The 23,426-nt window shown below is 35.7% G+C and overlaps 1 protein-coding gene across 3 annotated transcripts in view; it reads right to left on the bottom strand.

The window, feature by feature from the left end:
• Positions 1–23,426, bottom strand: part of PDS5A (PDS5 cohesin associated factor A) — a 75,339-nt gene that overhangs the window by 10,330 nt on the left and 41,583 nt on the right. For all 3 annotated transcript variants that reach the window (XM_063157398.1, XM_063157399.1, XM_063157400.1), the window contains exons 12-29: positions 18,804–18,955; positions 15,536–15,649; positions 14,858–14,939; positions 14,064–14,112; positions 13,796–13,935; positions 12,662–12,777; positions 11,854–11,959; positions 10,863–11,023; positions 9,794–9,917; positions 8,488–8,646; positions 8,165–8,233; positions 7,367–7,503; positions 6,577–6,700; positions 6,111–6,315; positions 5,491–5,605; positions 2,344–2,476; positions 1,640–1,759; positions 493–555 (exon numbers count right to left, since the gene is read on the bottom strand). In XM_063157398.1, the coding sequence (XP_063013468.1) occupies positions 493–555; positions 1,640–1,759; positions 2,344–2,476; positions 5,491–5,605; positions 6,111–6,315; positions 6,577–6,700; positions 7,367–7,503; positions 8,165–8,233; positions 8,488–8,646; positions 9,794–9,917; positions 10,863–11,023; positions 11,854–11,959; positions 12,662–12,777; positions 13,796–13,935; positions 14,064–14,112; positions 14,858–14,939; positions 15,536–15,649; positions 18,804–18,955 (2,169 nt within the window). The remainder of the gene's footprint in view (positions 1–492; positions 556–1,639; positions 1,760–2,343; positions 2,477–5,490; positions 5,606–6,110; positions 6,316–6,576; positions 6,701–7,366; positions 7,504–8,164; positions 8,234–8,487; positions 8,647–9,793; positions 9,918–10,862; positions 11,024–11,853; positions 11,960–12,661; positions 12,778–13,795; positions 13,936–14,063; positions 14,113–14,857; positions 14,940–15,535; positions 15,650–18,803; positions 18,956–23,426) is intronic.

Genomic DNA, 23,426 nt, shown 5'->3' with positions numbered 1-23,426 from the left:
ACTGCTGTACTGAACCTAACTCTGCATTATGTTTTGGAAAGCCTCTCCCAGAGGTGCTTTGCTTTGCAAATAGAGGATGTTAGAATCACAGAATATCTACAGCTGGGACTCCCTGAAATAGATGTTCAAAAGTGCATAGACATTTGCACCTGAATTTAACAGCAATAAAAGCTATATTAAAAATATTACAACTGAAAATTTAAGATCACCAATGCTAGTGGTATCACAATTCTCTATATGCATCATAACTTTACACCAAGCTTATTTCAGTAATAGAAGAAACTAATCAAGAACCTGTACCCCAGTGCACAGGTAACAATCTTGGTGCTGTGTACTCATCGGGTAGTATGTTCAAGGAATTAATTATATGTCATCAAATAGAGTTACAAAATTACTGTCCATGGAATCTTAATATAATTTAAACAGCAGTCCAAAGCATTTTAAAAACGACAAGTAATATTCTAAGGCTTGTAACTTGCCAAAATACAGTACCTTTCCTGTCAAAAGAAGAACCCTTGTCTCTTCTGAAATGTAATTCCTGTCATTGCAGAAATCCTGCATAAAAAAATAAAAATTAGTTCGTATTTGATGTCTCAATCTCACCTCTTTTTTTATAAACACTCAACTAACTTCTCAGATGCAATTATCAAGAGTTACACATATTTCACACCTCACAACCTGCTGGCTAATGAATCAATCTAATAAAGACAGGTCAAACTCATATTTTGGTGGAGATTTACAGTGAGCATTACTGAATGACAGTATGCCATACCTGAAATTGGGATAACCATTTTTCCTTCTAAAATGACATTAATTTTTTGAAATTATACAAAACTGCTCTCCCTATTTGTTCACTTGCACGTTTTTAATGGGAAGTCCTAACAGAGGAAAAGAGGTGCCATTTTCTCTAAACAAGTTGAAAGTTGTTACCTTTGTCACGCTGAGTATCAGAGTTTACACAGACCAAAATCCCGTAACTGAATAAAGGCACCAGCCCACTGTTACATGGCACCTGCCATTTCACAGTTAATAGGAAATAAATTTTGCTTAAACAGCCTCTGGAAAGGCAGTTAATTAACAGCCTAGGGCACTGAAAAATGTCAGCCAGTACATTCTCCAGGACAACTAAAACATCAGGTCTGGTCCCCTAACACTTTTCAGAAATAGGTCTCTTGGAGAGCAGCAGTGCCACTGCTGACAGCAGATCAGTACTTGCCAAAGCTAGTAATAAGAGGACCAACTTGTACAGCAAGCAGAATAGCCCAACAGCTACTGAGAGACAGTAACGTATCACAGATAACAATGTTCCCTTTTTTTCTGATTTGCATTCTAATTCAGACATACAGTCAGAAAAATACATATATTCTCATATATTCATTTGTAAAAAACACTAATGAAATGATTCAGCAATTCATGCCAACATATCAGCATTAATTCCACTTAGCTGTCACTTGGTTACAAACATTTCTGTCATGTGTTCATAATACAGACAGCACAGCATAGAGCTGACTTTAAAAACTAATTGCTGATAATAAAATATGCATTTTCCCACTCATTATCTTACAGAGATGACCATCTAGCAATCTTCAAAAAAACCTATTTCCCCTTATTACTTTGGAAATAAAATTAACAAATTTACCTTTTCAGGTTGTGTAAAAAATTTGGTTGGCAATACAGGGTCCTTCGGTGAATCTGCATTGCACAAAGCACTTTTGCTGTTGATTACACATAGTGCTACATCACACACTGTGTAAAGTTTCTGGAGAAAAAAAGAAGAAAAGCATGCTTTAGGAATTACTCACTGTTTTTATAGTGTAGAAAGAATGCGGTAGTTCAAAAAGTTTAAAATATGTGTTTAAATAACCACCACTAAGGACATTTTAAATAATTATATCATTAACCATACTGCTGAGTCAGATGATACTATTTATAAACCTAGTAATACTTTACATGACTATGCTGTACAACTGAAACTCTTGCTCAATCAAATCACCTTAGATGGTTTCTCATCTCTGCTAGAAATGAATGTGTTTAACAATAACTGTATAATGCAATATTTCCTTCCTCAACAGCAGAAGACACTTATGTGAAGAAACTAGGCAGCTGTTAAAATAAGGCAGGCAGTACCAGGAATACTTTCAAAAAATGCAGGTATTATGTACTGGCTGAAGTCAGCAAGGTTTTACAAGAATGAGATTGGAAACATACAGACAGTGCTTGCAATTAGTAGTGTCTTTAAAAAACCATAAAAATGTCAGAGCTAGTTCTTTCAGACTTCCTGCAAATCCTGCTTTTGAAATCCTCAGCTCATCACCCAGAACTAATCTCAACTGCATTTCTTACTTCATTGGCCTTTGGCTCATCAGGAGACTGAGCATCTCGGGTAAGCTTGATGTTTTCTGACATCTTTTTCATGAAGGCATGGCTATTGTTTTCATTCTTTGTCATTAAAACTTCAAGCATGAACCACAGGCACCTAAAAAGTCATAAAACCACAAGCAATTACACTCCAGCTTTTATACTATAGCTCCTACATACAGCAAAGCTTCACAAAATTTTGTTAGCTGTATTAGCTTTTTCTTAAGAAACCAAAATCAATTTGAAGACATAAACAGATAACTTCATATAATGGAGTAAACAGAATTTAGACCTTTACCACACACAGTCTTAATTGTACTCCTTTGAGTAAACCTGTCAAATTAGTGTGCTTATTATTACCTCTGTAAATACTGCCCAGCCAATCAACTTTTTCCTCTTCCATATATGAACAGAAATAGGAATTCTGGAGCTATCCTTACCCAAATGAAATTCTGTAATGACTACCTTGAGCACCACGTCCCTATCAACAGTGCACCATGAGCACACTCAAGGCAGTCTTGAACAAATCATGCTGCTGCTAGACAGTTATTCACATGAGGTGGATTAAATACTGCAGTTCAGAGAGGAGAGGAGACCCAAAAATCAGATCAGATTCTTCCTAATGTTGCAGGTAAAACTTAATGGAATTAGCCTTCCTAGGTTTCTTTCTTTAAATCTTGCTTACTTATAGTGAGACTACATTAAATTTTGACTGAAAGTTTGTTTTACATTTTTTTCAATTATGAAATAAAGCCCAACTGGTCCATCCATGCTATCACATGCTATCAAGCTCCACCACTGCATATGGTTAGAGGGTCAACAGTCACTGTAAGGTAAAATAGTGCTTGGTTGGGAAAGACATACAAATTCCCTGCTCACAAAAGCCCCCATCTTCTTACCTGATACAAACTGTAAAGAAAGAGATGAAGGAACATCTCTCTCAAAAACTCAGAGGCTAATGCTCCATCAAAATACTTACAGAGCTATCTGATGTTGAAGAAACTAAGATGCCTCTAGTCTGACTTGCATCCAAGAGCAACAAAAGCTATAGTAAATCAATCACTCAATCACTCTGTCTTTACATCCACTGTAAATGTCTTTACAATGGATGTAAAGACAGCTTTACATCCATTACTGTTTTCAAGAACTTGAATAGGATGAATACAGGAGCAGTAACATACCATCCTGACCCAGGTTCTGCAAAATCCAGTGTTACCCCAAGATTACTACTGATAGCACATTATACTCTGGTAATCCCAGTTAACTCATGTCAAATTCAATAGCTTGACTTTCCTACTAAGTCAGCAAATTACATAAATAATTATCAACTTTGAACAAGAACTTTGCAAAACACAGTGGGATTTTATGTAAAAAAATATCCACCAAGAGGAACACAGTCACATGAAGTCATTCTTTGTATCCATTTCAGTAATTTCATATTATGAATTAGGAAGAGAAAGACGCTTGAGACAATATGAAGATAAAAAACAACCAACCCCAAACACAACCCTACAGGATAAGCTTAAAAACAACATCAGTAACAGTAAGTATCACAGATAATGGTTCAGGAACTGCTAAGCAGGCATTTACCGTACATCACTGTATCTAGGCCATCTTAACCAAGACAAACTAGGGAGACACCTACAAAACACACTGCAAAGCCTGTTTTCCAACTTTGCAAGCATCTGTGTTAACACTTTGAAGCGAACACTAAGACATTCAGAGCTGTTAAAAGAAACACTGTATCACATTGAATGGAAAACATTTTTCTCATATCTCAGGAGACTCTTCAGAGAAATATTCCTGCCAAAATTCCCCTACAGAGTATTTCTTTGTTTGGAGCAGTCCCTTCTGGCTACTTCAGCCAGTCTGTGACAAACATGAGGGAGGAAATTGGACAACAAAGGAAAGCTATACAAGGACTGTCCAAAAAAGCTCTGCGCACTAGAAAGTGCTTCTCAAAGGAAGTATTAACTCAGTGGCTGCCAATCAGAACTTGTTCCCATGCATTCTGGATAAAGTACATACTGGAGGATGCTTTCAGATGGTGCCAAGAACAGGGAGTGCTGGGACAAAATGTAGGCTTGTTGGTGAGGTAAAAAAAATCTTCACTGACTTCAGGTCTGACCAGGTGTGAATCAAGAAACTCAGAAATCAGAACACACCAAGCTTTTCACTTAGAGAAAAAATCAGACTTGGACTCTGAGAAGTGAAGGTGCAAAAAGCATTAAGATCTGAACTAGTCTATTGGTGCCAAAACAGAACTGCTTTTTGGATGATGTATATTGTAGTATGTGGTCATACATGCCTAATACAAAACCAACAAAGCTCAGTTTCATCAAAAATCAATACAACAAAAGACTAAAACATTAAAACCAGAGCTGTGTGGTGAGAGAGACAACATACTTAAACAATTTTTAAGTGTTAATGATTTTCTAAAATTTTAAAATTCACTGCAAGGCATAAGGAGCAAAAGAAGCTATAATTAAGATGTGAAATATTATTTGAGTCACACAAGAAGGTCTGAATGTGGAAAGAGTACAGAACAAGCTCCTGCCAAGTATGATGGTATTGTATACAGTAATCCGTGCTGAATACATTAAGAAGTACTAAGCCTGCACTGCTGATTTATAGTGCAAATCTAAGTCAGCAGCAATTACTTAGAATGAATTTTAGTAGGCTTGCATAGGAAGGAGAAAATAAGGTTTCAGCGAGGCAGGACCTACCCAGCCTCACCGTTTTCAAGTCTTGGAGAAGCACCCTATTTTAAAAGTTCCAAAATATTTGAACTAACATTACCTGACATCCTATAAATATTCCTAGGCACAAAGACAAGACTTTAAAATCATTGCTTACTTTAAAAGAAGCATACACAACTCACTAATTTGGTATACTACAGTGTGACCTACGGGTTACCATTTGGGCTTTCAGAATACACTAAGCAGCTGTTGATGCCTTCTTCCCATGGTTAAAGTGTTCCATATTTCCATTTTTCATTTACTGGTTTAAAAGATACTGTTGATAAAACAAGTATTTCTTCTCCCTAATTAGTATTTTCCTCTTCCTAATCAGTTTCTTTCCAAGTGCAGAACAATTCTCAGCATAAGAATTCTAGAATCACTTGACACTTACTCTTTGACATCACGAAGCTGATCAACATCCTGAGGTTTTGTGAAATCTGGATCATGTGCCAGTAAGTGAATCATATATGGTACCACATATTCAGGCAGCAAGGACAGCAATTTTTCTACAGTTACAACAATAAAAAAATGCTTTTATATTACACACATACACATGCATCATAAGAAAAACTTTTTCAAAGTACAACTTTTTCAAACATGAAATGTAAAATTTTGACTGGCATTTTCTTCCTACTGACTTTACTTTTATTGAATCATTAAAAATAAATCAACAGTTACTACTACAAAACTACTTGGTCTTGCTTCAGAAAGGTGGTCATAAAGCCTAAAAATATCAGGACACGAAATTTTGATTTTTGAGCAAAACAACTACAACCATAAGAGCACTGTATTTTACATCCATAATTCTCAGCAATGTACAGAGTAGTATTTTATTATTTATGCTAATACTGAACTAGATAAATTTAGATTTGAATGTGTCTAATATAAAGATGAGGAAACAGATTAAACTTACCTAGTGCTTCTTTAGAAAAACCAATTGCTTAAGGTTTAATAATTATTCCTTCCAGTTTACTATTACTGTATTCTTAACAATTTTAGTGAAATACTAACCATTAGCCATAGGATTCTGCTTAATATATTCTCTTCGTATACTGATGTTTTTGAGCAAGCACTGTCTGGCATGTGCTCTCCTCTCCTTCACAGGGTCTTTGGCACACAAAGCAAAGATTGCCATATATTCCAAAGGGAGCAGTAACTTCACAAGTGCCTTATGCAGCTTCTGGGCAAATATCTGCCTCACTTGGTAGCACTCATCCTATAGCAACACAAACCATAAAAGTGCAACCATCAAAATCCTAGTCTTTAAAAAAAAAAAAAAAAAAAAAAAAAAAGGCATTCAAGGTGGAATTTTGAGGAGGCTTTCTAAAAATATGAACAGAAGCAGAACTATTAACATGTGAAATTAAATCTTCAATAACTTGTGAAAGCTGCAGTGAGGAACAGAATATACTCTGTAGCAGCAACGAAAGCTCAGAACTCAATTAAGGGTCACTTCAATTCTAATGCAGTTACTTACATTAATGACGAGGGCACAGAGCTGGAACTGTTCTGGGGTAATTATTTCATGGTAACAGGGCTCCTGTGCAAGCTTCATTATTGCACTACCAGCAGCTAATCTCAGTCGAGACATATCTGATTTACTAAACATGGCAGAGAAAAACCCCAAATAATTAATCACAGCTCACCACAACTATCTGCATGTCTCTAATTTCTTCTTTTTACAAAATCAATGACATCCTAGCAACACAGCTCTAAATCAAGCTAAATTAACCCTACCAAATTTGTAAAAAATAAAGTGCTTTACTTTCCCCACAAAAAACCCTCTACTTTGAGTAAAACAATGAAATAAGATGGGTCAAGTTTCTTGTTTTCCTATCACTGTCTAAATTAAAGCAATGCTTTTGCCAGTTTTTCGCTTTCCTTCCTTCACCCTCAAGATGAAGTGGAGGTGCAGCTACCTCACAGCTGGAATGAAGAAGTTCCACCCAAGATAAAATCTAACATGCTTGGGAGGTGGTTATCACTCAATTGTTTTCAAAGATAGCTCTGCAGGTGTTCTACTCTCTACAATGTCTTTCACTAGGAAAATCATCTAATTTGGAACTCTGCAGGTAATAGCAAATTGCAAGAAAGGGAGTATCTAACAGAATTTCATGCTGCCACTCCACTCCTAATATTAATACTCTGATCAAATCTGTAGCTAACATGATGCTGACCTTAACATTCCACAAATACTCTAAAAGAACCAACATTCTTTGAAATTCTAAAACAAAATGTGTGGAAGCCAGCAAGGAACAAACTCTGACCTGATTCGCTTCTGTTCTGTCAAGTCTCCTTCGCTGACGAGCATAGCTGACAACAACCGGAGTGTGGAATTGGCGGATTTTGACTGGTTGTTCTTCATACCCAACAACCAGCGCACCAAAAGTTTAATTGCCTGCACCTATCACACACAAACAAATCAACAATCAACTTACTTGCCAGAGCTGGTAAGTTACTAACACCTACTGTTGTCAAATTGAAATTCCCACCGATTCCTGTGTACTAGAGCGGATACATTTTTAAAGGAACAGAATGAAGCAATAAACATTTAGAGTGAAAAAGAAGAAGCAGTATTTCTGACCTCAGGAGACTACAACTATGACGCACTGTCTTTGCAAATTTGCATCTGCAAAGGATGCAGGAATACTTGATATATGATTAAAAGTAAAAGCAACTAGATAAAAATTCCTAGAAATGGCCATAATTAGATTCCCATTCATTGGGGCCTCAATTTATTTCAAATCTGTTTACAGTCAGTAAAGTCAAATCTGTTTACAAGTCAGTAAAGTCAAAGTCACTTTTCTTATAAGGAAAACTACAACTTTTGAATTTCTTGTTCTTCTCAATGCTCTGAATAATTAATATCAGTAAGTGAAGACAACAGAACGCATAGTTTCTATCAGTTTCATCAGTTTTGTGTATAATCCACAAATAGAATAATATTCTGATAGGACTAATACAAAAACACTTGAATGGATTTCTTCTAATACTCCCCACAGCTTGAAGAAAAGTAAATTTTTAATTGCAGATATACACATTATTGCTGTCAGCAGATAACACACCTTTGCTAGTACTTCTGGAGAGACTTCTTCATCTGGAGACCACAATTTTCCATTTTTCTCACCTGTTGACTATAGAAATTCATGTAAGTATACAAACTGCTTCAATCCATACAGAAAACGAAGAAGTAAAAATAGAAGAAAGTAATGGATTAGGCTTTCTTTTCCAAAAGTACGTTTTATAATGCAATTATCACTGTACTAACCACTTACAGAACATTACTTTACAGACCCGTTTGACAAAAAAAAAGCTCTATTCCCCACAGAGCTCATAATAGGCTAACAGCATAATAAGCACTTACAAAAAAAATAAAAGACAATCTTACCCTGTCATTCATTAGGAGATCTTTCACAATGAAATTTGCAACAACAGATTTCATTGGAGAAGCAAACTGGTCTGGAGCCAACATAGAAATATGACCCAAAGAGACCAAGGGAGTTATAAGCTGTTCTGGTACATCAGCATTCAAACTTCTACTAAGAGGCTGGAGAAGAAAAAATAAAAAAAAATCAAATTTCAGCTTCAGTTAATAAATTAACATGTCTTAAAATAGTTTATTTTACTGCTGTATTGCTGATGCATTTCACTGCTTTTCCAAAAGAATTAATACAATTAGCAATCAGAAATATAAAGAATACAATTTCCTATCCAACAGAGTAAATAAAAATCCCATATAAGGTAAGGGCAGAACAAATTCTATATTCTCTTCTTATTTTAAAGAGAAACACGTTCAAACCTGAGCGACATGGGAAAAAACTTTGACTTAACTTTGTTCAGAAGTTGTGAAAACCTGAATCCCAATTGTGAATGGGAGAAAACAGCAGCCAAAACCTTGGAAACCACCAGGGACATTTCTACTAGCCATCAGTATTTACCTTCCAGGTAAGTCACCATGACAAGTCCTGTATCACCCCACACCATAGCATCAGATTCTGGTATTAGGGAGGGAATAAGCACTCTCACAGAACTCTAAGCAGAAATCGAACTCTGCAAGCTTAATTCAAAGCTTTTCACACTTATAAATTATGCACAGGCTCAAAGACAGCCAAGATTAAGAACCTAAAATATTTTACAAGTGCAGATTAATAATGTTATTATTTAAAAGACTACAGTGAGAAGTAATAAACTGCTCTGTATAGAATATCTTTTTGCTTAATAACTTGTCTAAGGAAGCAGTAAGTGAGCAGTAAGCTGATGCTTGAGCTTACAGCCAAACATAGTTTTCTGCACTCACTGCCTCAGTGAGGCAAGGCTGTATGTGTAAAGACCTTAAAGCTGGGTAATTGAATACAGCTTGAAAGCAGGGAACGTTATCTCCCATTTAGTATCTGCTAAATGTGTCCCCATGGGATTTGTGTGGATAGAGCCAGCATATTCAGCTTACTTCCCCCAAACTTCTCCCATGCAGATAAAAAGAAAACCCTTTACCTATCAGACATGAGAATATTAGTAAACTGTGACTTTAAGAAACAAATAATAATAACTTGCTATTGTAAAATTGATTACTTAACTACCATACATCTGTAGGCTTCCTGATCTCATAAACTGTTACCTGTTAATAAACAGTAGGAATTAATTTTAATTAGTAGTATCAATTAATAACAGAAACAAATCTTAAGGGCAACACATACCTCAAAGATCTGCGCAAGTTGTACTTCTTTATTTGAAAATATGGCATGTATACAGTGAACAGCTTGTTTTGCCTGATGAGGAGTGCCTCTTTTTGCTTTCTGATGCAAAATCGGAATTAGTGTTCTGTGTGAACATTAAATAGAATACTTCAAAATGCAATTTGCAATCTACAAAAAAATAAGTATCTTCACACACACAAATCTATCATCACTGTCTTATAAATCAAGTATTCCTTTGAAGTCTGTTCAGGAAAGATCACAATCATAAAGTAAAAAGCAGGATGGAACTGTATTTAGCAATACTTGAATATCTGACTGTACACATACAAGAAGGAAACAACCCACAGGAAAAAAAAAATCAAACGTAATAGAAAATAATGATCAAAATAAAGCTATTTAGGAAGACAAATGTAAGGTGGAGGCAACATGACAGTTTCAGCTAGGATGAATTCCTGGACTTATCATCCAAGCCTGGGAATAACAGGGCTGAAGAAAATCTGTGAAAGCTAAGAATAACCACTGAACATCAGTGTGCTTACAAGCTTTTATAGCCAGAACTTTTAATCACAATGTATACCCAAGCAAACTACTGCTTTGCTGTGAGATTTTGAATCTCCTGCAGTATATCTGCTTTTAGATTTTGCTTCCTATTTTGTTTAATAACAAACATAGCTGTTAACTACATCAGAGATTGTATCTGTGTTCCTTACAAAGATAGAAAAAATGGTGTGAAGGACAGAAATGAGTAGAAATTATGTCAAATAATCATATCTTTGCTGTATTTTTGTTGTTGCTTATTTTATAACCTAAAAGATTTGCTATGCACTGGTTTTAATGTCTCTATTGTAAGAAGATTTTGAAGAAGTATCTAACACATTCAATAAACACATAAAAGTGTGAGAGCACAGAATTAAAAAATGAAGGGATAGGGACAGAAAGGTGCTAAAGGAAATCAAAATCACAGAAGAGAAGTTGTTCATATTACCAAGACTAGATAGGGACAACACATTGAATAAACTATCAAGAGGTAGAATTCCAGATAAGAAAAGCAGAATGTAACAATACTCACGATCTTATTTGTGGCAAGTCTGTTTCTATTTTGTGACCCGTGTTTCTGAAAATCTGTATGGCTGCCTCAGCTACCTTATCATCTTCCATCCTGAGGCACTGCAGTAGAGACTCATAGGTCTCTGCAGAGTGGAACGAGGTAGGATGTGTAAAGGACAGAACCTGCAGACACACATTAAAACAAAGGTATATTTATTCATAGTAAATGAATAATCAGAAAAACAAAATTATGGCTGTTTATGGGCATTACCATCATCATAAATAGCTGTTACATGCCCATACAAAACTATTACATTCATTAAATGCATTGCGGAGAAGATGATATAGAAATTTTCAAATAAAAACACATTTCTTCAAACAAATGCTTATTCAAGAGTATTTGTTTATATTGCAATCTATTAAAGAACACTTATTTTCAACCTGATTTATCTGAACTGTAATTATAATTTTTCCAGAATCTATAGTCCCTGAGCAGAAAAGAAACCAAGAAGGTTAAGACATCTACAAACAAAACATGTGCTACTGAAAGGATATTTCAAATCCTTTCTCCCCTTTCCACTTCTCAGCACCACTGAACACAAGTTCCCTTTTTCTCATTCAATAACATGGCTCTTGAGCTAATTGCTTGCTCTCCCTCCAGTGTCACAGACACCCCAGAGAAGGTGTCTCTTCCAGTTTCCCCGTTTCTCTTCCTCTCACTTTACACCTTTTTCTCTACTACTTCCCTAAGTAGTAGAGCAATTCTGCTTCCCTAAGCAGAAACCAGTTTCTGCTTTAACATGTACATTTCAATGCTTGGCACCCTTTTCAAAACATACTTCTTCCAACAAACCATCTCTTCCATTATTCTTCTTTCAAGTGAGCATTAATAAGCAGTTTCATACATTAAAAAAGTAATTATCTAAGTAATAACTACTAAACCCATGCTAACATGAAATTGTTGCTCATTCCCCTTTTGCCCCTTCCATTACAGCTGCATTGATGCAGATTACCTTGAGAAGTTCAAGTCCTGCACGAATAGCAGTATCAGGACTTACACCCTCCTCTTCATCATCAGCTGTCCCCTCTATGGATTTATTCATTAGTTTTACTAGTGCACTGAAATGAGAGATCAAAAAAGGAACAAACAAGAAAGTATAACAATGTTAAAGGCTAGAGATACAAGCAAGATTACTTAGTTTTCACAACACATAAAGGGAAAGTAACAGTCCTTGGGGGTGGTTGTTGGCATTGCTGTTTGGTTTTTGCTATTTTTGATTTATTACATTATTCTTTTTCCTTCTAATTTCACTTTCTGCAAAACCAATTCTTCAGGGGGGAAAAAAATCCACCCAAAAAAACCCCCTCCGTGCTGGTGGCATTAGATCAACACATACTTGCACAAGTTTCAGAACGTAATTAGGGTGCCAGACAAGTCTCAAAAGAAATCAAAACATTCTCTTACACAATCCCACAAAAGCTAATTAATTCAGATGCTCTATGGAAGACTGTGCTGCAGTTAACTATGTGAAAATTATGTTCACAGTTTTCACCTGAAGCCCCACAAATAGAATTTTCACCATGAACTGCTACATTTTAAAAATCATTTTATGGACAGCACAGCAAAGCAGCATCAAAAGAAGTTGCATCCTCTAGGTTGCTAGGAATGCATACATCTACATAATTTTGATTTAAAACTCACCCACACACTTAGTGCTAGGACAGACCAATTTAACCACCAAGAAAATAATTTTTTCTTTAGCTATTTCTAGTATATTTTAATCATTCATGAGTTAATTGTTCATGATCTTTCAAACTTACCTAATGGCTTCTGAGTCAATATGTACAGGGGCAATTCTTTCCAAAAGAAATTTGACCATTTCCAGAAAAGGATTTGTTGGCTGCTTAGGATTTGCAAGTTTCCGGGCTATCTCCCTCTACAAGAATGTTAGATACAAACAAGAATTACACTCATTTTACTTACTTCTTTAACATGTTGAGCAAGCTAAATATAGTTACTTTTTTTTACCACAGAGATTGTCCATATAATCAGTGAAATCTTTTTAAGAGAGGGGCTGTTGGTATCTCCACACCTCTCTTGAACATGTTATATTCAAAGCAGACATACTTAACAAAACTATTTAAATAGGTTTCTAGTTAAGAGTTCTTCAGGGATTCTTAAGAATTGCAGCCCAGATTCAAAACAGATCTAAAGAAGAGTGAAGTGCAGTACACAGAATGTATATGTCTGTTGTCAAGTGTAATCCAGAAAACTGTGGGTAACCCTGCAGTACTTGAGATTTCATAACAATGAAAAAATTGTCCTGCTCCTTTCCCTGTAAAATTTCTGAGCCTTTAGACTAAACCCAAGAAGGCTATGTCTGTTCATAGATGCTCTTCGTGATTTTTGCAATTCCTGTCAATGGAATTGCTTATTTTGCCTTAGACCATTACAAAAAAATCTGTGGTGGGTGGCAGAATCTGGAAAAGTACATTTTAATATTAAGGTGTGTGTTTTTAAAGAGGTTAAATAAAATGAGAAAAATAAAAGAGTGATCTCAAAATACTATTCTAGGATGAAAAATAAATCAATAATATGCAGATGATAACAGATGACTTGCTGGTACTTGAAAGCTGAATCAGTGTGAGAAGACAGTTTGGGAACCTCACCACAAAAGAAGCACTTGAAACAAAATATTTTGAAGAAATAAACTGGTTTTTTAGACATTATGCTTGCTGCTTATAATCCCAGGAAGGAATAAAGCCAATGTTTTCTTAAAATAATGACCATAATTATCTTTTCCCTAATCTCTACATGTTAATCAAAAAGGCCTTTTTTGAAAATTGGAAACACGTAAAAACCATGTTTAGGTAACTAAGATGACCATTAATTACAGGCAGCACTTTTAAGCACAAATATTTATGGTATAAAAGTTTGCTTTTCCATTTCCTTACCACACAGACATCTGCCTGTTTACAAGAACATGTAGGGCTAATTAACAGTTCAAGCTGGGACCGAAGTTTCTCATCATCACCCAAAACCTGATTGAATTTCTTCACAAAATCTTGTGCTTTCCCAGGATCTGGAAGGTTTTCTGTATGGTTAAAAACAGTTTAATGTGAGATAAATCTGCAACTTCAGCAGGCCAAGATTCACAGAAATACAGTTTCCAGGAATGCTGTAGTAGCTTACAGAATGTTTGTAGAAAACTATTAAACTTACTTGCTATGGTCATCAGCTTTCCAAACATGGCGGCACTGTTTGCTTCTGACTGAGGACAACAGCAAAAACAGACAAACAAATCAGCAATATCTCCTTCATAAAATACACCTTTAACCTGATCTGTTAGTTCTTCTGCAGCACTACTTTCTACTTCTGAATTCTATGTTTTATATTTTTGTTTTAAGAACAGATACTAGAATAGTGTAACTATCATTAGCAGCTACTACACGGAATGGCGAAAAAAATCTTCTTGCAACATCAAAGAACTGCAAAAATTCATTAATTCATGTAACAGGTCAAAATAATGAAAATGTCCCCAGTATCCCCCAGAACAGAAAATTCCCATAAGCCCACTCTCTCATCAAAACCTCAAAGCAATGCCCTTCCATTTCAAATTTCTACTAGTAAAATTCCAGAACAAATACTTAAAAACTTGTTTTTTTCCTAACTAATGAAGAAATCACTGCTTTATGTTACAACATATTCCATATTCAATTTTCAAAATCTCTTAGAAAGTGAGAAAGAAATAAGGTCTGTGAAAAGTGAACAAAAACCTTTGAAACTTTTAAAACTTGTTTCAAAGCTTGAGCAGTACTATGAAAAAATGATCAACAGAAGGAGGTCATATACCTTCAAGCATTACAAAAAGCAACTTTACTTTGTGAGAATGGAATGTTGTCTACATACAGAAATCAACTGAAGTTACATTGACTCAGTAATACAGTATTAAAATCCTCCAGTAAATCAGTCCCATAGATCCACTAGATAAAGTATAAAGATTTTCAAAACCGTACAGTGGGCTGCTTATGCAAATCCAGCAATTCTCGTACATGACTCCTTAGCATGTTCTGGCACTTCCACATCTCATTCAGTGCCCTGCAAAAATGGGAAACAAGAAAAGAAAGGCTTCTTTATGACAAAAACATGCTGGATGTTTTAATAAACAAGATTGTTAATTTATTTATCTTAGAAGTGCAACATAACACCTATTAGGTACAATGAAAACCTACCAAATATTAAAAATAAGTGTTGAAAACAAGGTGGAACTGATTTTCTCTTTTTACAGAACATCATCTCTTATTCTTCTAGGAGCAACTTAACATGTAAAGGACACCTGTAGTATTTCTTACAACCACTCAAATAAAAAACAGTCCACCATCAACCAGAATTCAGTTACAGACACCTTCCCCATGGTTCCTAATACAGAGCAAACCTAAAAGTCATCACTTGCACACTTTTAAATCTGCATGAAAGTGAATGGATAAACTCGCTCTTCTCAAATATGATGGGATCCTTTTGTCTAATGGATGTGTCGGGTTTGTATATAAAAGGGAAATGTTTTCAAATACTATGCTACTTGCAAACAATGGCCAAGCATCCATTAGCTGTATTTTTATTATATAATATAAGATAACAGAGATGCTAGAAAAGCCTAAGAAAGCAAGTATTTGTTGAATAGAAACTATACTTACTTGACAGCATTTGGATCCAAGCTAGCATACAAATAGTACAAGCACTTCATTCGCTCTTCCGTTTCCAAATTGTGTGGAACAAGATACTGAGCAAAGATTTTCTCTACCAGTAATCTGCAGGAAAAGAAGAAAAAAAAGAAGAGAAATCACTACTGTACATGTCAAATAATACCTTCCAGACAAGCTGAAAAAACAAGAAATAGCAGAAGTCATTAAAACCAGATTTTTCAACACAGAAAGAGAACAAAAAAATAGTGGCATTTTTCTCAGCTGTAAAGACTCCTTCCACTACTGACAGACAGATTAGCAAGAACTGTTCCTTGAGAGCTTTTCCACATTCTTTCACTTTCACCTCTAAGAGGGAGCAATCTGTCACCATCCGAATTCTCCTTGTCTTTAAGATCTGAGAATCTCCCTTTGTTTATTTTAATATATTGAAAACACTGACAGTGAAAAGCTCAAATAAAGGACATAACTCAAAGGGGAGGAAAAGTAAAAATCCGAAGTATCCTTGAAAGAATGGTTAAAATTGAACTGCAGTACTTGAGAATCTACTCATTTGAATATAGAAACTAAAAATCAACACTAAAAAGGTGGAGATGAAGGAACACCAAAACATACACAACTAAAGGGGCAAAAGGCAAACTGAGAACAAACCAAACCAGCAAAATCAATCTCCAATTATCTTTTTTAAATACACATTTGAAGTTTTATATTAAATATCAACTTTGAACTACAAAATACAAGTGAGTAGTTCATCTAATTATAGCCCCCCAATGAAAGAACATTCAAATGTTAATTCAATTCATACTAATGAAAGCTGTGCACAATGTTCAGCAATACAATTTGATACTTATTGACAAATACTGTGTGTGTTTGAGTTTTAAAACCTTTTCACTATGTACCAGTCCACTGGTACTAGCAAGAACTCTGTGAGTGCCTTGTACAGAGACCACAGCGGCACAGATCCAACACACCTTATTTCTGCTCACACAGCTTATTTTTGTTGGAAGAAAATTCCAAGATACTTGATGAATAAAAGGACAGAGGAATAAAAGGATGACCTTGAGTATGGATACAACTATATCAAAACAGCCCATTAGTATTAAAGAAAATTTGGCTTTGTCTCTAAATGTACACCTTCCTACTGATGACTCCAAGAACTATATTGTTTGGGGAACAGGATCTTCAGAGCTCAAGGGACTCCATCTGTTTAACACACTAGGAGACTGGAGGCATCAGAGTTCTTACCAATTTATGAACATTGCTCTAGTCCATGTCCCTACAGATACATGTTCTAGAAAAGCATTCAATACAAATGGAACGACTGCATCATCCCTTCCCTGGTCCGTGCTGGTGAGGGTCAAGATTTACAAAATGGGAACAACACCTCTCTCCTGTGAATAAAGTGGCTGGCTAGCATAACTATAGCTGGTAATAGGGCACTGTTTCAAATGTGGTTGTTTCACTCCATTCCCTGTATATTTATTGTAAAACAAAGAAGTTCAGAGAATGAAAGGCAGCTCTTATGGTCAGAAGTTTTAAGTCTTGAGCAGACATGCAAATCAACAGCCAAGCAACAACAAAAACATTATAAAAGTGAGCAAGTTATCAATGTGTGGGAAAAAATCTGTTCTATTCCACCTCATGCCTGAACTCTGTGTGATACTTCACTATTATCTCCTGAAAGAAACAGTGTTATCCCATGCACCCTAAGGAGATACTCCAAGGCTCAGAGCTGTCCACTGCTACTTTTTATCCTCTCTGCTGCATTACTGAAGGAAAATAGGCCAGAGCTGGCTAATTTTGGTCCATGCTTGCTTATGCGTTTAAAGGATTGAACAGATCTTTTATGTCTTAAAAGATCATAGCATTTCTACATCTCTTCAGGTGCTAAATCTCTAAAATCCTGACAAGTTTACAAACACATTTATCCCTCCGCTGAGATCAGGAAACCAACCCAATGGTGTCACTGAGCAAGAACTTAATTGTCAGCCTTGAAGACTAGTACCATTTGAATTAAAATTTAGGGGATCAAACTGACCTAGAAGAACATTAAAAATCAAGCCAGCAAACGTTCTGTATGGACAGAGAAAACAAACGGGATACAATCCAGGCCTCCTCATGAAAAAGCTAGTTTCAATAGCGTAATCAGGCTTTCTGAAATCACGTCAGAGAAAGAAACTCAGTTTTGATGACACACTCTTCCCTTAAAATTCCCTGCCTCACTTCCATCAGTGTTCTGCTTTTGATTGAGCAGAAATACAGAAAACATCTGCCCCATTCACTATACAACTGATTCATTCTCTGTCCACTATCAAACCTGTGTACTGAAAATGAGATGCAAGCATGGTAGAAAAACCAATGCAAACTAAAGTATATATTCACATATATGCTGAATTAGCTTTGTATAAACCATGTGAAGACTTCCTGATTTTCAAAAAAGGTGCCAACTAATCAAATATGGCCCACTTACAACCAGCTAGATGAACAAAGCCAGAGCCTTCACCACTGCAGTGCTTAAAAATTTAGTATCGTAACTGGCAACTGAAGGAGGCTATTGGCCCATTCAGACTAGTCACCAAGGTAACAAAACATTCTGAAGTACCAGGCTGCATAAGCAAGGTGCTAAGAAACAGTAAAGAATTTTCTGAGTCCACCATACTAAATATCTAGGCTGAAATTCTGCCTTTGTGTGCTAATCACAGCTTCTCTCTTCCTGAAAAGCTATTGATAATCTTCCAAAACCTTGGCCAAAATACTTTTTTCGACACCAAAATAGTATTTCAAAAAATCAAAGGGACTGAATGACAAAACACAGACAAATCAAATGTGAAAGCACCCCTGATGTTTCTTCAGCTTTTGGTCTACCTAAAGGTCCATATGCCAAAAGGAGAGATCTGTGCATGCACTGTGGTGTGGACACACATAACACTCACAGAGGATGGATTTTAACAGCCTGGCCTCTGGAAAGGAGTAAGGCAAACAACAGCTGGCATAGTAAATGCCAGATTTAACAATGCTTTTCTTACACAGTAGTTAGTTAATGCAAATCATAGCTCTAGTTCCATCAGTATATAAAAATGAATCCATGAACAGATAATGAAACAATTTTGAATATGTGCATACATATCTTAATGATTAATTAAATACACGATACATCAACCCATAAATGCAGAATATAACAGCTTTCGCAGGATAAGAACATATTTTCAGAGTATCTCTTACCACTATACAATTAAAATTAGGAAGACTTAGATTGACTCACTTGTCATCAATGCTATTTTGATAATATATGTGCAAAAGTTTATCCTTTATCCAGCTCACTTTCTCTGCAGCATCCTTTCCAGCCTCAGCATGAAGACAGTACTTCTTGTACAGCTGGGCAAGACCCATCATAGCTTCTTTTCTTACTCGCCACTTGAGAGGGAAGAAATTAAAACAAGTTGGGGAATTGGTTTTGGTAAATAAATAAATAAATAAATAAATGATACAAAATACAGTAAAGATGTAGAAGCAAGAAAGATAAAATAGCCACTTTCTGATCTCCTGTATTTAGACACTTCAAAAGCTGAAAAATGCTGTTTGAAGCCTCTAGATGAAAATTTGCAAAGCCTATGTAAGAGTTTTTTTGCCAGTACTGTGCAGATTAAATACTGTCAGTACCCAGGACTTCAGTACTTCTCTGTGCTGAGTGTAAAAAATCTGGGAGCTAGCCAGCAGAATTGAAGTTAAGTACAGCTTAACATGTATGCCTGAATAAGTGTCTTACTGAGTCAGGATTTGGAAGGCTTATCTATTCAGAGAAGGCACCAGGTAAGTGGCAGACTTCTTTCTTCCCACTGCCTTGCACCATCTCATAGCATCCTTGCCTAGACACAGGAGATCTGGAGCCTAAGCCAAGCCAAACCTGCCTGGCTTGAGCTCCTAGGGCACCTTCCAGGACAGTGGCAGAGGCCCATTTTGCTGAAGCCTTGAAGCAATTGCTCTAAGACTGGAGGGATTGAGGAAAAAAACCCCAGAGTACAACAGCTACAGGAGTTCATGGGTTCTCCACCTTGCTTTTGGCAGTCATACTTTATCCACTCAAATAAATAACAAATATCTCATTATTAAACAATTTAACAGACAAGACCCATAAGACATCCTGTGCTGATTCTGTGAGGAATCATACCAAAACTGACTTCAGGATTAATTTAGGCAGCATAGTGTCTCATGCTGAATGATTTACACAGTAAACCTCAGAAGACACTTGTTTTCCCACATCATTTAGAAGAAACGCATTAAATTTGAACTGAAAGAGATGATTTCTTTCAGAACACACTAGGTATCACTTTTGGCCTTGAACTCCCAAGGACTAACAATGCTCAGTCTATGAAGCACAAATGTAGATACTATTATTCATACTGTAACTTCCTCAATCTTGTTAAATTGAAGGCTTGACTCAATACCACTGAGGTATTGCACATTTAATTTCTTAATAGTTTTACTGAATTATTTCCTTTTCTTGAAGGGCAAAGACAAAACAAATCTTCAAGATAATATGGCTCAATGTCACCACAAGACACCACTAGCTGTTGGAGTAGGTTAATACAATAAGATGGAAAGAATAAACTTGTGTTTTGTTACTTGTTGTATTTCTTAAGTGACAGATGAGTCAAGATAGTAATGACTTTGCTAGAACATAATACAGTAATCAGTTTTCACGAAAGAGAAAAACTTTAGCTATAAACAGATGTTTTTATTTAACTTTTCAGCAGGAATTTGTTCACTCCTGTTACAGTCTAAAGCACATTTTAAAGAAAATAAAGGCCTGAAAGGGAAACATTTTCAGAAAAGTATTAATCTTTTTCTGCATTCAGATATACCCTTCCTATGCAGGTGGTAGCTCCATCAGATCTCCTGTATGAGACAGAAATGATGGATGGCAAAACTTGTCAGAAGAAAACAAAAAATCATTTCTATAAATGATTCCAGAAAATTTAAGCCTAAAACGTGGGAGTAAAAAGGAGTTACAAAAGAAAGGAGATCTGGATTGCAAATAGAATTCTGATTAGTGAAATAACTGTAGAGTAGATCTCAGAGCATGTAGAAAGCCAGCTGCAGTGACAGTAGGAGACACTGGACCAAATCCCTTAGAGAATGTTTGGAACACCTCGGAAGCAAGTCATTAAATAGGAGATATATGTAGGGAGAAAAAAAGAGTAAAACACTTTTGAGAATTAAAGCTGAAACAGCAAATAAACATAAAGAGGAATATAATAATCAGTTTCAAAGACAGCATACATAAACACAGCTAACAGAATTACTACCCTGATTCAATTAAAAAAAGAATTTTGATAACCTTAGCTTCCTTGGTTGACCAACATAATTAAATTCCTCCACCGATGACAGTGGGGCTGAGTTTTGAAAAAAAAACTGCTATTGAAAATTCAAAACAATAATAAACACCTTACAACAGTTCTCCTTTATCTGGAAAAAAGCCACAATGGTTTTCAGTACAGTTAAAACTAATGCACATGCAGAAAAATGCATAAAGAGGAACCAAAAATGGGTGTATGATTCTATGGCTCCTCACTCTATAGCTTTTGACTTCAAGCTGATGATGTGCAAGTCAGTTCTTATGAAGGGCCTGAGTCTCTACTCCATAAGGACTGTTGGGAGAAATGCCAACAAAGTCAGCTGTCAAAACTCTCTTAACTTCTCAGGTTCTTAAGATTATTCCAGTATTATGGACAAGAGTATTTTTGTTATTTGTTTTTAAAATGTCTCCTAATTATTCTGAAAAGTGAAGATGCTGGAAAGACCTTTGAAAGAGTGTTCCAAAGGAGCTTTCCTAAGAACAATTATTACCAAAGACTAGCTTTCAGTTTTTGGGGAGCACGTTACCAGAGTTACTTTTCCACGGGGAGCAATAAAAACAGATTTGAAAACTACTGGCGGAAGTGGGGTTTGTTCGTTTGTTTTTAAAATTGTTGTTGTTTTATAAATAGTTACAATCATCATGCAAATGTCTATATAGATCAAAACAGCTAAGGACATTCCTTTAAAAAATTAAGTAGTGTCTTTTAGCCAGAAACTTTCACTTTAGGAAGTGTTTAGACTATCTTTACCAATACTGTGTCAATTAGAATATGGTCAAGAGAAAAAAACCAGATCACTTAAATGGTGTACCAGTTAGCATGACTTAAATTTTTTCCCTGCTTTATACAGATAAGAGGCAGAACTGAAATGACAGGTTGGCACTTTACTTCAGCCTGTTGGACAAGCATTCTTTCCATAGTAATAGCAACACTCATTTGACAAATGACTGCAGTCTTAAAAAGATGAAGTCAAATTGATGAACCATCATTTAGGAGTTTGCAGTAGATGTATCCAACAGAAACCCAGCTACAAGGGGTAAATGCAGTCAGCAAAATACAGAGGTCTTTTAAAGAAAAGGAGTGATTAAAAAGGTATAGTGCACTCAGCCTGGAATTGAGAAAATCCTACCCAGAAAATATAAAGATAGTTACATGGATATTAGCAACGCTCCTCTCCCAAACGGGAGAGAAATCCTAAAAATAATTTTTAAAAAACAGATGAAAGTTTACAAGTCCTTGATCTTCATTCTACAGTAGTAACTATATTTACTAACACATCCTATATTGCTAAGGTCTACTTCAAATGTGAAGTATTTGTTGTAGTAATTTCTAGTCAGCACTCAATTTTATTTTCCCCTCAGGATATACCTTTAATAAAGCTCTCTCCAGAGATTTTTATAAGAGAAACATCATGTACAGACAAAGTTATTCTTCACTGATCACCTGAAAAAGCACCTAACCTTGAAATGCAATATATCAAACCTACAACTGGTGTGAAATGACTTAGTTTAACGTATGAGGAACATTGCATGCCACCACGCTGATTTAAAGCCACACAAAAAAAGACCTAGCTTTGTAGAAATCAGTATTACAGCTGTGCAGTAATAGCTGACTGCCTCTTACTGACAGCAGCATGCTAAAGGAAAACAGAAACACTCGTGAAGACACAGTAACAATCATCCCCTTCTCACTAGGTCGTAAGTCCCAGTGCAAAGTGGTGACTATACTAAAAGTTTTTAGATCTCATAAATGAACTTTTGGACATGTTTAGGGGCTGAAAAAGAAGGAAGGTGATCTTGATCACTTCTGAGAAACATGCAATGTCAAGCTGCAAGTACAGCTATTTGAAGAGCTGCTTTATAATAGTGAACATACTCAAAATCATTATTTCTCTGTATAAAGACGACATTATTTTCAAAATCAATCATAGTAACATTCCTACTTAAAAGGAGAACAAAAAAAAGTAAAATTTAAAAAAAACCACCTAGAAAGACATAGGGGGTATCCTTTCTATAGCCTATCAAAAACCAACAATAATAAGGGAAAAAAATTGACATAGCTACATTGTAAAGAGAAGTCTGCTATTAGGCATCACTCTCCAAAGAGCATGGAGCCACATCTGAAAAAATGTAAACAGGAAACAGTATAAACTCTGGCAAATTGAAAGTAAATCCTTGATGAAGCACGGGCAACAGTTTCAAAATTAAGTTATTAAAAGCATACTAAGTAAACATCTTCACCAAAGACTGCAGAAGCAGGAAGCCTTCCAGACCCTTTCTGTATGGCTGAGAGACAAACAGATTTATTCCAGGAGACCTCTGAAGAGGTTTCTTAAAGTATCATTAAGAGACATTTAAAAAAAATTAATAAAGCAAGCAGGAAGAAAATAATTAAGATTCTGTAATCTTAATTACAAAAGGTGGTAACCGATCTATGACTTTTACAAGAATTTAGATATTATATACCAGATACTAATTATTCTATTTTTGCAATCTGTCCATAAGCAGATTGAAGACAGCAAATGTGAA

The sequence above is a fragment of the Melospiza melodia genome, chromosome 5, assembly GCF_035770615.1.
Source record: "Melospiza melodia melodia isolate bMelMel2 chromosome 5, bMelMel2.pri, whole genome shotgun sequence".
In the NCBI taxonomy this organism is placed as follows: domain Eukaryota; kingdom Metazoa; phylum Chordata; class Aves; order Passeriformes; family Passerellidae; genus Melospiza; species Melospiza melodia.
The sequence above is the reverse complement of the archived record's forward strand: the minus strand, read 5'-3'. Positions and strand labels throughout refer to the sequence as shown.